At 40.8% G+C, this 14,724-nt stretch overlaps 1 protein-coding gene across 3 annotated transcripts in view; it reads right to left on the bottom strand.

Moving 5' to 3' along the window:
- Positions 1-14,724, bottom strand: part of OPHN1 (oligophrenin 1) — a 326,710-nt gene that overhangs the window by 151,185 nt on the left and 160,801 nt on the right. For all 3 annotated transcript variants that reach the window (XM_051969072.1, XM_051969073.1, XM_051969074.1), the window contains 4 exons: positions 8,911-9,021; positions 7,557-7,661; positions 6,189-6,318; positions 3,777-3,877 (listed from right to left, as the gene is read on the bottom strand). In XM_051969072.1, the coding sequence (XP_051825032.1) occupies positions 3,777-3,877; positions 6,189-6,318; positions 7,557-7,661; positions 8,911-9,021 (447 nt within the window). The remainder of the gene's footprint in view (positions 1-3,776; positions 3,878-6,188; positions 6,319-7,556; positions 7,662-8,910; positions 9,022-14,724) is intronic.

Below are 14,724 nucleotides of genomic sequence, written 5' to 3'. Positions count from 1 at the left end.
GGGAGGGGGTTGAAAGGGGGGGAATTGGAACCCAAGGTTTTACAAGGGCAAATGTTGCAGAATTATCTATGCAAATGTTTTGAAAAATAAAAACCTTTAATAAAAAAAGAAATTGTTTATCACCGTCATCTCCACCTGAATAATGTCTCCTAAGTTCTCATGATGTTATTGTATTTTAGTCCTCCTTACAACTGTCTGATCACTCAATCTCATTTCCCTTCATTTGTTCTTTAATTATGTATTGCCCACTAACTCTAGGTGTCCAACACAGCTCTGTCCTGAACCCTCTGCTCTTCTGCTTTACTTGGTGGATCTCCTGAGCCCCTCTGAGGCCAGTTATCCTCTCTCTTCTGAGGATTCCCAGATTTCTACATCCAGCCCTAGTAACTCTCCTGAGCCACAGTACCACATTTCACCCACTGCCCTTTGGATATTGTGCACTGGGATGCCCTGAAGATCTTTCAAACTCAACAAGCCCAAAATGGAACTCATTCTCTTTAGCCACAAATATTCTCTTGTTCAAAATCATTGTCAAGGGTACCGCCACCTCCGTTCGCTCAAGTTCACAAACTCAGTGTCATCCATGACTCACTTTCTGTCATCGTCTAATATTTTGAATCCATGGCCATTGCCATTTCTAACTTCACAGCCTCTGTTTATTGCTCTCTTCTCTCTAGTTACATAGCCAAAACCCTAGCTCAGGCTTGCATCGTGATCTCTCACCCCAAACCTGCATTTGCTTTCAATTTAGTCTCCCTGCCTGAAGTCTTTCTCCGAATCCGTCCTCCACACAGCTGCGAAAATGCTTTTTCTAAAGCATCATTCCAAGCACAATACCGTCTCCAGTAACCATCACCCCAGTAAACGCCAATGGCTCCCTACTGGCACCAGGATTAAACAGACAATCCTCGGTTAAACACCGAAAGCCCTTTCTAGCCTGGCCCCTTCCTACCTCTCCAGCCTCCTCGACACATGCTCCAATCCAGTGGTCAATCTAATATACTGGTCTTTCTCATGTTCCCTCACGATATTCTGTCTCCCACACCTGTGGATGCAGGCACGGGCTATTTCCCTCCTCAGAATGCTCTCCCACCTTACTTAGACCTGTTTCTTGCCCTGTTCCTTCAAGACTTGGTTCAAATTCTGCCTTCTTTTCCTGGTCCCTGCAATGCCTTCCTCTCTTGCATTTCCTTCAATTGCTCTGTATCTATCTTGCACAGACCTAATTGTTTACTAGTCCCCCACGTTAGAATGTGAGCTTTCTGGAGGCAGAGATTGCTTCTGCTTTACTTTATAGTCTGAACACTTATCACTAAAGTCAGCGTGGATTTATGAAGTGCCTACTAGGAGGGAGACGCAGGGAAATGATTATGTTAAACCGAGACGTTCAGAATAAACTGGAGAAAATAGCAGCATGAAGACACTAGCATTAAGGAGATGGGGAAAACTTTCTTACAAAAGGGAAGCAAAAGAATTACTTTTTAAATCTGCAAAGTCCTCCATGAACCCAAGCAAAAGAAATCTTCTGTGTACAGAGTAACAGGAATGTTGCGGGATGAATAAACCCGCTGTTTAAGACTTTGCTATTCTCATACGGTGATCCAAGACTACTCTGAAGGACTTGTGCTAACAAATGCTAACCATACCCAGAGAAAGAACTGACTGTGTTTGAATACAGACTGAAGTATACTCTTTTTTCACTTTATTTTTCTTGAGGGTTTTTTTGGGGGGGAGGCAGATCTATGTTTTCTTTCACAACACGACTTTTATGGAAATGTTTTACATAACTTCACATGTACCTCTTTAAAGGGAAGTAGGGGTAGGGAGGCAGGGAGAGAGTCTAGAGCTCAAAGTTTTAAAAAACAAATGTAAAAAAACTGGTTTTACATGTAACTGGGGAAAGTAAAAGTATTATTTAATTTATCTCATTTGTCTATTTAGATAAAAATTAATTAATTAACTAATTAATTAATTTTTTGATAGGCCATTGGTTTTGGCAAAAGACCAAGGAAGGCAGGGAGAGAGTCTGGAGCTCAAAGTTTTAAAAAACAAATGTAAAAAAAATTGGTTTTACATGTAACTGGGGAAAGTAAAAGTATTATTTAATCTATCTCATTTGTCTATTCAGATAAAAATTAATTAATTAGTCAATTAATTTTTAAGAAATTATTTTTTGACAGACCATTGACTTTGGCAAAGGACCAAGGGAAGCAGGGAGAGAGTCTAGAGCTCCAAGTTTTAAAAAACAGATGTAAAAAAATTGTTTTATATGTAACTGGGAGAAAGTAAAAGAATTATTTAGTTTATCTCATTTGTCTATTCAGATAAAAATTAATTAATTAGTCAATTAATTTTTTAAAAATTATTTTTTGACAGACCATTGACTTTGGCAAAGGACCAAGGGAAGCAGAGAGAGAGTCTAGAACTCCAAGTTTTAAAAAACAGATGTAAAAAAATTGCTTTATATGTAACTGGGGGAAAGTAAAAGCATGATTTAATTTATCTTATTTGTCTATTTAGATAAAAATTAATTAATTAGTCAATTAATTTTTTCAAAATATATTTTTGACAGACCATTGGCAAAAGATTGAGGCAGGGAGAGAGTCTAGAGCTCCAAGTTTTAAAAAACAGATGTAAAAAAATTGGTTTTACATGTAACTGGGGAAAGTAAAAGTATTATTTAATTTATCTCATTTGTCTATTTAGATAAAAATTAATCAATTAATTAATTTTTTGAAAATTATTTTTTGACAGACCATTGGTTTTGGCAAAAGACCAAGGGAGGCAGGGAGAGAGTCTGGAGCTCAAAGTTTTAAAAAACAAATGTAAAAAAATTGGTTTTACATGTAGCTGGGGAAAGTAAAAGTATTACTTAATTGATCTAATTTATCTATTTAGATAAAAATTAAGTAGTTAATTAATTTTTTAAAATTATTTTTGACAGACCATTGACTTTGGCAAAGGACCAGAATTAAATATATGATTACATTGATATGGGAATGATATCGGATTAAAAAACTCCCTGAACCAATGCAGGTTGGCACCCTCTCTGCAACCTATAGCCCTGCGGACTTGCCTCGAACACCGAGAGTTTAAGTGACTTGTCGAGAGTCACACAGCTAATACGTGGCACAATTTCAACCACATCTTCCTGGCCTCAAGGACAGCCCTCTATCCTCTACACAAAGATGCCTCTTGTAAAGAGACCTTGCCTCATAAGAAAGAGGACTGAAAACAGAGTATGAGGGAACTGTAGGAAATAAGTAACATCCCCGCTTCCCCCGACTCACGTTCATGCTGTAAATTGGGTCCCCCTAGAGGGCTGGGGGTTGGTGACTGCTGCACTCATGCTATATACAGAACGTGAGATCTGGTGGATGCATCTGCTCATATGGAAAAGACACCGAATGTAAGAGCCAACTGTTAAATTTTCAGTGTGAACATTTGAAATCAGCAAATTCAACAAATCAGGGCTTCATTTATTGTTTTCTTGATTGCCTGGACTTAAAAAAGTAATGGGGAAAATATTCATAATGTAGATTAAACCTAAAAGTGTATTGTATATACTTTTTGGAGGGTCTGGTTGTTAAATATTTATCATCATATCCTTGGATATGATGAACACACCAATAACTATGATACGAGTGCTAAGAAGAGGTCAAAGGGCAATTGAGGGCACAGTTTATTGTAAGATGGCTAATGAGAGCTCTATCACACTTCGGTAAAGATCCTTGTCCAGAGAAATGTTGATTGCAAAGTAATAGAAAGGGACAGACCTGTTTAGCTCCTGGTTTTTGTTCCATGGGAGTCATTGTCAATGTCTTGGTCTCCTTCTCGTACTGACAATAGTATTTCACCCATGATATTCCCAGAGCCCCTGGGATAAAAACAAAGGAAAAAAATATCAATGATACAATTCTCATCACAACTTCTAGTCCTTCTCAGTCCTGGTTCTTATAGGATGCTCGAGCTCCAGCTGGATGGGACCTCAGAGACCACCCAGTCTAACTCTGTTATTTTACAGATGGGGAGACTGAGGCCCAGCAGGGGAAGAGTCAGTTAGGATCCTAGATCAAGAGCAGTAAGGAACCTCAGAGACCATCCAGTCCAACCCTCACAATTTACAGAGGAGGAAACTGAGGTATAAGGAGGGAAAGGGATTTGTGCAAGAACTCACTGATAGTAGGAGCAGGGCTTCAATTTGAAAACAGGTTTTCCAGTTCTAAATCAAGCACTCATCCTATGGCATCATGGAACCTCTATGAGATCTGTTCAAGTTCATAGCTCCTGTTCTGGTCACCCCTTCTTCCCTTTGTCACCTGGACCCTCTATCGACTGACCAGTTAGACGAGCCACCCTTGGTGTCCGCCCTTGAATCCCTTTGTCCTGCTACAGTCCATGTCTATCTTCATCCCCGGGACATGGTCACCTTCTGACTTCTCTGCTTCTAATTCCAAGCTTAACTCTTCATATTCTCTATATAAGCTGACACCCTGGCAACCTCCCTCACACCTCTACTGCATCACATCCCTTCTCTCCAGGTGTAGGGCCATCACCCAAGTTTAGGGTCATAGGACCTCTTGCCCATACACTTGTATCTGCCTCTAACTTGGCCTCCCTGCTCCCAGTCTCCTTTAGGCTATTTCAAAGACTTTCCTATCGCTAGCCTCGATTGGTCTTTACAGACCTGGGAAAGAGGCAGCGCAGGCTTGTTATCCCAGTTTGACAGTGGAAGAAACCAAGACTTAGATGGATTTTCCAGGGTCACAAAGGTCATGAGTGGTCGAGTCGGGACAAGAAAGCATCATTCCCTATCTCCTTTCTTTCCTGAGGAAATCCAGCTCCCTTACATGTTGGGGAACATATGTTTAGATTCCAGGAAGTAACAACTGCTCCAGAAGGGGAAGAGACATTATTCTCCCTATCTGAGGAGTTTTTTAAAAATCCCACTGAGTTGTATCAGGAGACCTGAGTTCAAATACTGGCTCTGTCACTTACATCCTAAGTCTGGGTCTCAGTTTTCACTTGAAAACTTGGATGACCTCCAAGATCTATTCCAGCTTGAAATCTTAATGAATCCTGGGCTTTATCTCTCTGGTTACTCCAAACATCATAGTTTGGAACAGTGACCGGACTAAAAGGGGACGGGGCGTAGGGGGAGACGTTCCAAAGGGAATCGCCATCCCCTCCCACGCATAGATTCCAGAAAAAATGAATTTATAATATCTATTGAGGAGCCTGGAAAACCCTGTATCATTTGCAATTTTCAGTCACTGAACTAATTATTCCCTGCCTCCAATTAGCTACAACCAAAGCACGATGCTTTTGCCAATGCATTTTAACTTATGACAATGTTAATAAGGTACTTTAAGATCCATTACGAGACCAATCTTCTCCAATCGGACTGTTTCCTCACATGCATGGTGAGGAATCATTAACATCCCTTCATTTGAACACTTCATGTCCTCTCTTCCTCTCCCTCCCCTTCTCCCTCTCACCATCTCTCTCACTCTTTCCTCATCCCCTTTCTCCCCTTCTTTCCCTTTCCCTTTCTCTCCTTTCTCTCTCTTTCTCTCTCCCCATCCCTCTTTCCCCCGCTCTCTCTGCTCCCTACCCATCCCTCTCTTCTCCTCATCCACTATAGCTCAAAACTCCTGAGCACCAACCTTGGCCTCCCCGCTAGCTCAAGTTACAGATACGTACCAAAAGACCTAGCTGCACACCGTGTGTCTGAAGGCCGTTTCTAGCTCCGAGAACTCTGTTGTAGGTTCATCCATCTCTGACACTCTATGCCTTATGTTCTAAAGCCCCTTCCAACTCACACATCGTATATTCCTTTTTTTAGTTCCAATTTTATTTCCAGTTCCAAATTCCCTCTCTCCCTTACCCAGTGAGAAAGCAGGGAAAATAAAACCCATCACAACCACATGTATTCAAGCAAAACAAATTCCCTCATTAGCCGTGCCCAAAATAAATATGCCTCGGTCAGCCCTCTGAGGGCCTAAGTTCTCTGTCTGGAGGTGGACAGCATCAAATGCTGCAAATCCTGAGGCCCTTTTCAGCTTCACGTTCTGAGTTCTACGTTCTAAGACTCCTAGCTCTACCGGTCTGTTGGAAAGAGCGAAAAGGAACCAACTTGAAGGCAGTTCTTCAGCCGCGGGCCCCCATCAGTGTGCCCACATACATACATTTCTCTTGGGTGTAGAGATAGCCCTCGATGGTTGGCTGCCCCGGGAGTTTGCACATCTGGGGGGCCTCCTTCATCCTCTTCTTAAGTTCTTCCATCTCCTCTCGGGTACTAGAAAAGTGATTTCTTGTCTGCCAAGACATGAGTGCCAGGAATGAATGCGAAGCAAGCATTATACACCAGGATCCAGAAAGAGTTCTATTAGATGGTAGCAAGTGAGTTGACCAGAAAGTCTGGAGTCAGTGCAGGGATGGCTGCATTTTCTTAGGACATTGGAGACAGGGGACCATAACCTATAGTCAGGAATAAATGGGATGGTGGAAAAAACATTGTGCCATGATCCCGGAGATTAGAACTCACACAGGATACCAGGTTACAAGAACCAGAGCTAGAAGAAACCTCAGAGGACATAAAGTCTACACTAGGCAAAGGAAATGACTTGTCTAAGACCATACATGGAATCCTAGATCTAAAGTGAGAAGGGACCTAAAAAGACCATCAAGTCCAATCCTCTCATCAGAGAGGGGGAAACTGAGGCATAGGGAAAAGTGATTTATACAAAGTCACTTATGGGGTCCTAGGTGTAGAGCTAGCAGGGACTTCAAAGGCCATTGAGTCCAATCCCCTCATTTTCCAGAAGAGATCACACAAGTATTAAGAACACACAGAACATCTAGAAGATGTGGTCTTGGGATTCTGGCAGCAGTGCTCTAGACCTGGAAAGGACTTCAGAGTTCCTTTCTAGTACAGGCCTTTCATTTTACCAAAGAGGAAACGGAGAAGTTTGACTTCTCCAAAGTCACATACGGGCAGAGTCAGTTTCTAAACTCAAGTCTTCCAATACTAGAGGCACTGCCCTTTCCACTGTACTACTATATTGCCAGCTCTAAAGTCCATGCTTCTATATGAAAGGTAGACATGTAATTATGCTCATTTTACAGACATGAAAACTGAGGCTCAGAAAGGTTAAGTGGCTTGTCCAAGGTCATCTGTGATAGAACCAGGACTTGAACTCAGGTCTTTGACTCCAAGACCACTGATTTGCACATTCCACTACATTAATGGGCATCCATGTGAGGAAATTCAGGATTTGTAAGACTGCAGACCAATAGTCCCCAAGGCAAGGCCCATATGGTTCTGCTGTGGGTGGGCTGCTGGGTAATGGGGCTCAAGTGGCCCACACCGGAGTCCACTCAGCCGGGAGAGCAGGCAGGACTAGAACAGGTCCCTGAGAGACTGGCTTATCTCAACTATCCCGTAACCGGGGCCCGGCAGGTTCACTGGGCAATGCTCCCAAGAATGCAGCCACCCCTGCGGAGGCGGGAAGGGGGACAGACGAGGAAATGGAAACCCCCAGGGACAAACTCACATTTTGCAGACTGAGCTGGAGCTGCTGTTTGTAAGGAAGGAAATCCTGTGTTAGTTCTACTGTCAGATTGTTGGAAATGAAGAGACTGTGAAGGAAAGCCAAGACCTAGGGAGAAAAGGCAAGAAGAGACTTTATTGCAGGTACCCCCAGCTCACATCCCATCCTCCTTCATCAGACACAGGAAAAAGCTCCCATCGGACAGTCAACCTTCCAACTGGGCCCCCCGGCCTTCTGTCGAGCACATCTGCGACCACCGCCCTTTCCCTGTCCAGCATCACAACCATAAGACCGCCAGTTGGCAGGGCAAGGGGCAAGGCTACCGTCTGCTAGCAAATATATTCCACTTCTAGGGTCCCGCTTGTTGCTGACTTAGAAAACTTAAGTAAGGTTTTGTAAATCAAGAACTTTCGGGGCAACTGAACCCATACGTGATCTTCAGCGAGACACATGGCATCTCTGGGTTTTGGTTTCTTCATTTGTGAGAGAGTATTAGGAAGGGCTGAAAGCTCTGACTACAATCATCCTGTAATCTCACGGTGCTAAAATATTGCATGAGGCCAGACCCTTATCCACAAGAGGGTAGAGACATTATCTTCCCTGGTTAGAATGTAAGTTCTTAAGGAGCAGGAAACTGTTTTCTTTGCCTGAATTGTCTCTCCAGGGTTTAGAATAGTACTGGGCTTATATTAAATGCTTAATAAATATTCTATCTATCTATCTAGAGGAGAATTATATACAAACACGTGGGAAATTCACACAAAGTAATTCTTGGAATAAATCTCAATTCAAATAAGGAAATCAATTTTTTGGTTAATAGGAGGAGGTATGACATAATAGAAAGAGAGCAGGACTAGGATTCAGGAATCATCATAAGAATTAAGAAGAATAAGTGGCTAGAATTTATAGCACCTCAAGCTTTCAAAAGCATTTCACAAACATTATCTCAAACAACCCTGAGAAATAAGTCCTGCTCTGATCCCCATGCTACACATGAGGAAAGTGAGGCACACAAAGGTTAACCAATTTACCCAGCGTCAGGTAGTCAGTAAGTGTCTGAGGCAGGATTTGAACGTAGAGCTTCCTGAGAGCTGTTCTATTCACTGTGTCACCCAATTCTGCCACTGATGCACTGGGTGGCTTTGGGAGGAAGACTTGATGCTTTCCTTCCTCACTTCTGCCTCTTGGAATCCTAAGTTTCTTAGCTCTAGGGCCAGATGGCAGAGGAGGACTTCCCGGGTCCCCTCAGTCATTAGCATCTTCCACCCTAAAGTTACCAGCTTTTTAGATTTGCTTGAGAGGCCAATAGTTTCACTTTTCCATGGGAATCAATGAACAGTAAAGAGATGGGACTTACAGGCTCCACAATATTGAACTTCTTGGTCTCCTGAACCTCCTGGATCTGGTACACATAGTCAAGAGATGACTCAAAGAAATTATGTCTCTCTCTGTCCAACTGTAAGTCAGCCTAGAGGAAAGAAAGCATGAAATGTCACGGTGCGGAACAGAACGGAACGGAAGGTAAGCAAAGCGATGTTCTGGGAGGAGAAGGCCTCTTGCCAAGGCAACCTTATTACCCATTAGCCAAGCTGCCAGGGATGTCTACTCAATCAACACTTGGTAAGAGACGCCAAAGACTTTTGAAAATTATAGATCAAAGAATGGGACAGAGTAGAGCAACAGTTCCTGAGAAGCAATGGAACATTGTCTTACTTGGACTACTTCCTGTGCCCTTTGGTCACAATATTCCCAGCACCTGGAATATCTTCCATCCCCTTCTTCAAATCCATCATATAAATCCCACTTCGAATGCTCCTTCAAGATGCCTGTTCTCTACCCCATCATCTAGGAACCTTCTCCTTCTGATCTCACTCAACACTTTTATCTTGTGATGTCTGATACACTAATGTCTGTCTGTCTATCCACAAACATATATTATAATGTATATAATACAGTATATATAATAAAGTGTATCAGTGTATATTTATTACAGTATATATGTTTCATCCCCCTCCTGGAATGAAAGCACCATGAAAACAGGGGCCTTGTCTTAGTTTCCCAATTCCAACCAAACTCTATACCCAAAAGGTGATTCTTAGTAGTTTTGGTTGACTGAATCAGTGAATAAATTATTAATTCATCAAGTTCTCTGATCGGTGTGTTGAGTTTGTCAGGGATGAACCTCTAGATCTCATTAATTGAGGATGGATTGATTAGCTCTGGCTATTTTAGATTAACTGAGGATGAACTGGTTGCCACGGATCTAAGGTAAGTCTGTCCTTGTGGTAGCCTAGGAAAATGCCACAAGGGCAGAGTTGGCCCTTTTTAGAAAGGAGAAACCTTTTTGGTTCTGGTGGTGGAGGCTGTGTTTATACAGTCTCCCTCCCAAACCCCCAGGGTGGTGAATGGTCAACTTGGGAAAGTTGGCTGTGCTTTCATCCAGGGAGCTAGGAAGAATTCTTGAATGCTAGGTTCCTGGATAGAAGAGGGCTTTAAATTTTTTTCCCCCAAGATGATATTGAGTTCTTGAGGAGTCCAGAAATGTCTGGAGAAAAGAGGATAAGTTTCTGAGTTATGGAACCTAGAGGAAAAAACCAATACAAAAGACCTGGACTTTTGAATTACTCAGACATCATCATCTCAGTGAAACAAGCATTGACCCTTTTTCTTTTTCCTTCTCGGAAGAAGTCAAAAGCAAGTTGGGAGCCCTGGATATATCTCAAGGGAAAAGTGAGATTCACCAGAATGTCAGGGGGTTGCCCCTCTAACACCACCAAATTCACTTCCCTTACAAAGGAATTCCAAACCACAGGGTAGCATTATGGGTCCAGGCCCAGGGCCCCGGAGGAGAGCAGGATTCATCAGAGAGGTAAGTGAATTGCATTTATATTGTTTGTGTAAAGGGATGTCCCACAGTCCTCAACCCCAATTAATGTAACAAGATTCTCTAAGCCAGGGGTTAACTTAGGGCTACGCACAAATTTTATTTTATTTATTAATTTTTGATTAAAGCTTTTTCTTTTCAAAACATATCCATAGAGAATTTTCAACACTGACCTTTCCAAAACCTTGCGTTCCAATTTTTTTTTCTTTCCCTTTCCCCAATCTCCTCCCCTAGTAGACAGCAAGCAATTCAATGTATGTGAAACATGTGCACTTCTTCTATACATGTTTCCACAATTATCATGCAGCACAAGAAAAAGCAGATCCAAAGGGAAAAAATGAGAAAGAAAACAAAAAGCAAGCAAACAACAACAAAAAGAGTGAAAATACTATGTTGCGATCCCCATTCAGTTCCCATAGTCCTCTCTCTGGGTGCAGATGGCTCTCTCCATCACAAGATCGGTAGAACTGGCCTGAATCACCTCAATGTATACATTTTAGGGGAAGGGGAATCCTATGAATTTGGATGGGAAAAAATTAAATCTTTATTGTCCCTACCCACTAACTGAAATTTAATGTCTGGTATCATTGTATTGCTGAGGACAGCTAAGTCATTCACAGCTGATCACCTTACAATATTGCTCTTACTTTGCACATAGTACATTTCACCTTGCATCAGCTCATGGAAGGGTTTGCAGCTTTTTCTGAGAGAATTCTGCTCATCATTTTTTAAAAAACATTTATTATTATATCTTTTTGTTTACAAAACATATGCATGGGTAATTTTTCAACCCTGACCCTTGCAAAAACTTCTGTTTCAACTTTTCCCCTCCTTCCCCCATCCCCTCCCCTAACTGGCAGGTAGACCAATACATGTTAAATATCTTAAATTATATGTTCAATCCAATATATGTATGTATGTACATGTACATATACATGTGCAGCAAGATAATTGTATGGATATATATATATCCATACAATTATCTTGCTGCACAAGAAAAATCAAATCTAGAAAGGAAAAAAAAAACCTGAGAAGGAAAACAAAAATGCAAGCAAACAACAGAAAGAGTAAAAATGCTATATTGTAGTCCACACTCATTTCCCATAGTTCTCTCTCTGGGTGTGGATGGCTCACTTCATTACTGGACAATTGGAACTGATTTGAATCATCTCATTGTTGAAGAGGACCACGTCCATCAGAATTGATCATCATATACTATTGTTGTCGAGGTATATAATGATCTCCTGGTTCTGCTCATTTCACTCAATCAGTTCATGTAAGTCTCCCCAGGCCTCTCTGAAATCCTCCTGTTGGTCATTTCTTACAGAACAATAATATTCCATAACATTTGTATCCCATAATTTATTCAGCCATTCCCCAGCCAATGGGCATCCACTCAATTTCCAGCTTCTAGCCACTACAAAGAGGGCTGCCACAAACATTTTGGCACATACAGGTCCCTTTTCCTTCTTTAGTATCTCTTTGGGGTATAAGCCCAGTAGTAACACTGCTGGGTCAAAGAGTATGCAGTTTGATAACTTTTTGAGCATAGTTCCAAATCACTCTCCAGAACGGCTGGATGTGTTCACAACTCCACCAACAATGTATCAGTGTCCCAGTTTTCCCACATCCCCTCCAACATTTGTCATTATCTTTTCTTGTCATTTTCTGCTCATCATTTCTTTAGCACAATAGTGTTCCATCAGAATCACATACCACAATTTGTTCAGCCATTCCCCAACTGATGAATATCCAACAATTTCCAATTATTTGTCACCAAAAAAGAACTACTATAAATATTTTTGTCCACATAGGTCTTTTTCCTTTTTGTCTTTTTATCTCTTTTGGGAGACAGACCTAGTAGTGGCATTGCTAGGCATGGTAGGCATGGTTTTAAAGCCCTTTGGGCATAGTTCCAAATTGCCCTACAAAATGATTGAATTAGTTCACAACTCCACCAATAGGACATTAATGTCTCATTTTTCCCACATCTCCTCCAACATTTGTCATTTTTCTTTTCTGTCCTATTAGCCAATCTAATAAGGATGAAGTATTACCTCAGAATTGTTTTAGTTTGCATTTCTCCAAACAATAGTGAATTAGAACTTTTTTTTATATGGCTACTAGCCAATCTAAAAGGTATAAGGTAGTAACTCAGAATTGTTTAAATTTTCATTTCTCCAAACAATAGTGATTTGGAGCATTTTTTCATATGGCTATTTGCTCATATTTTTTTCATATGATTATTTCATCTGAAAATCATTTATATCTTTTGATCATTTATCAAGTGGAGAATGGCTGTTATTTTTATAAATTGGACTCAATTCTCTGAGAAGTGAGGCCTTCATCAGAGAAATTTGTTTCAAAATTTTTTCACAATTACTTTTACAAACTGAAATTCCCTCCATCCCATTCCCCCCATCATAGTTACTCTATTCTCTCTCCTTTCACCTTGTCCCTCCTCAAAAGTTTTGCTCTTGACTACCCCCTCTACCAATCTGCCCTCCCTTTTATCACCCTCTCCTAGTCTTCTAATCCCCTTTCCTTCCTACTTTCCTGTAGGGAGAAGTAGATTTCCCACTTTGAGCCAATTTTTTTAAAACAAAATAGTTATTTCAATGACACCCCCAGTATTTCCGTAAAACAAATCATTTTTTTCTAAATATATTTCCACATTTATCCCGCTGCACAAGAGAAGTCAGATCAAGGGAAAAAATGAGAAAGGAAAAAAAAGCAAGTAAACAACAACAAAATGATGAAAATATTACCTTGTGAGCCACATCCAGCCCCCATCGTGCTCTTTCTGGGTGCAGACGGCTCTCTCCTTCACAAGTCTATTGGAACTGGCCCAAATCACCTTATCGCATAATCTTGTTGTTGTTGTGTAAATTGTTCTTTGAGTCAATTCTACTGAGAATAAGGTTCACTCATTCTCTCTTACCTTCCTTCTCTCCCTCCCCCCACTGTAAAAGCTTTTGCTTGCCTCTTTTATGTGAGAGAATTTACTCCTTTCTACCCCTCCCTTTTACTTTCTCTCAGTACATCCCTCTCTCATCCCTTAATTTTATTTGTTTAGATCTTATCCTTTCACATTCAAATCACACCTGTGCCTTTGTCCGTAGGCAGAGGTGACTTTGTAACTGGAAGGTGTGATCAGATTTGCTCTTCTCTCCTAAGCTAACAGTATGGCCACCAGAATAGTGGTGGCTGATGACAGCATCTGCACTGGGAGGCTGATACACCAAGGGAAGGGCAGCTTTGGAACTGTATTAAACACTCCCATCCTCAGAGATCAACAGAGCTACACCCACCAAAGAGGAAACTCCCCACTCCTTTTTCCCTTTGGACATCAGTCATTTGCTTTCATTTAGTTAATACCAAATTTACACCTTTGACTGACTGATCGGTTCATTAGAGGGATCTAGGAATTGTTCCCACCTCATTTATATTCTGGACTAATTCTATAACTCAAAGAAGTGTATTCTCCTGATACAAGTAGCTAAATGTAAATCATTTACATGATGAGGGATGTGGTACATCTTCCGATTTTTATGGGTTAACAAGTTGCATGTGATTGTGAAGGAATACTACTATGCTATAAAAATGATGAACAGGGTACTCTCAGAAAAACTTGAAAAGACTTAATACAGGTGCAAAGTGAAATGGAAAATGAAAACCAGGAAAACACTGGCTATAGTAATAACCTATGATGTGATCAGCAACTATGAATGACTTAGTCATTCTCAGAAATAAAATAATCCAAGTCAGTTTAGAAGCACTTAGGATAGAAAACGCTTTTCATCTCTAGAAAAAGAACAGATGGAGTCCAAATGCAGATCAAAGCAGACCTTTCCTTTTTTTGTCTTTGTTTTCTTTTATAACATGATTAACATGGAAATGTTTTCCACTATAATCTTTATCAACTTGCTGGAATTCTCAATGGGGGGAGGAAGAAAGGAAGAGAATTTGGAAATAAAAAAATTAAAGATTTGTTAAAAATTATTTTTACCTCTATTAGGGAAAATTAGAAATTTTAAATTAAATTTAAAAAAAAAAACTTTCATTGGCTGCTCCAAGTCCTTTAGTGTTTTATGCATTTGTTATGAAGTGAAATCTTACCTGTCCCAAACTGTTAACTCGAATGCTTGTATAAAAGCTGGAGACCATTTTCTAAACATGTTTGATGAAACAGACATGAGATGCCGATGTAATATGATTTTGGGGTCCCCTGACCTTGGGGCTTCTGTTCTAAAGAGTCCTTGGTCTTCCGGCTTTGGAATCTGCCTC

The sequence above is a fragment of the Antechinus flavipes genome, chromosome X, assembly GCF_016432865.1.
Source record: "Antechinus flavipes isolate AdamAnt ecotype Samford, QLD, Australia chromosome X, AdamAnt_v2, whole genome shotgun sequence".
In the NCBI taxonomy this organism is placed as follows: Eukaryota; Metazoa; Chordata; class Mammalia; order Dasyuromorphia; family Dasyuridae; genus Antechinus; species Antechinus flavipes.
This window is presented reverse-complemented; position numbering and strand designations above follow the sequence as displayed.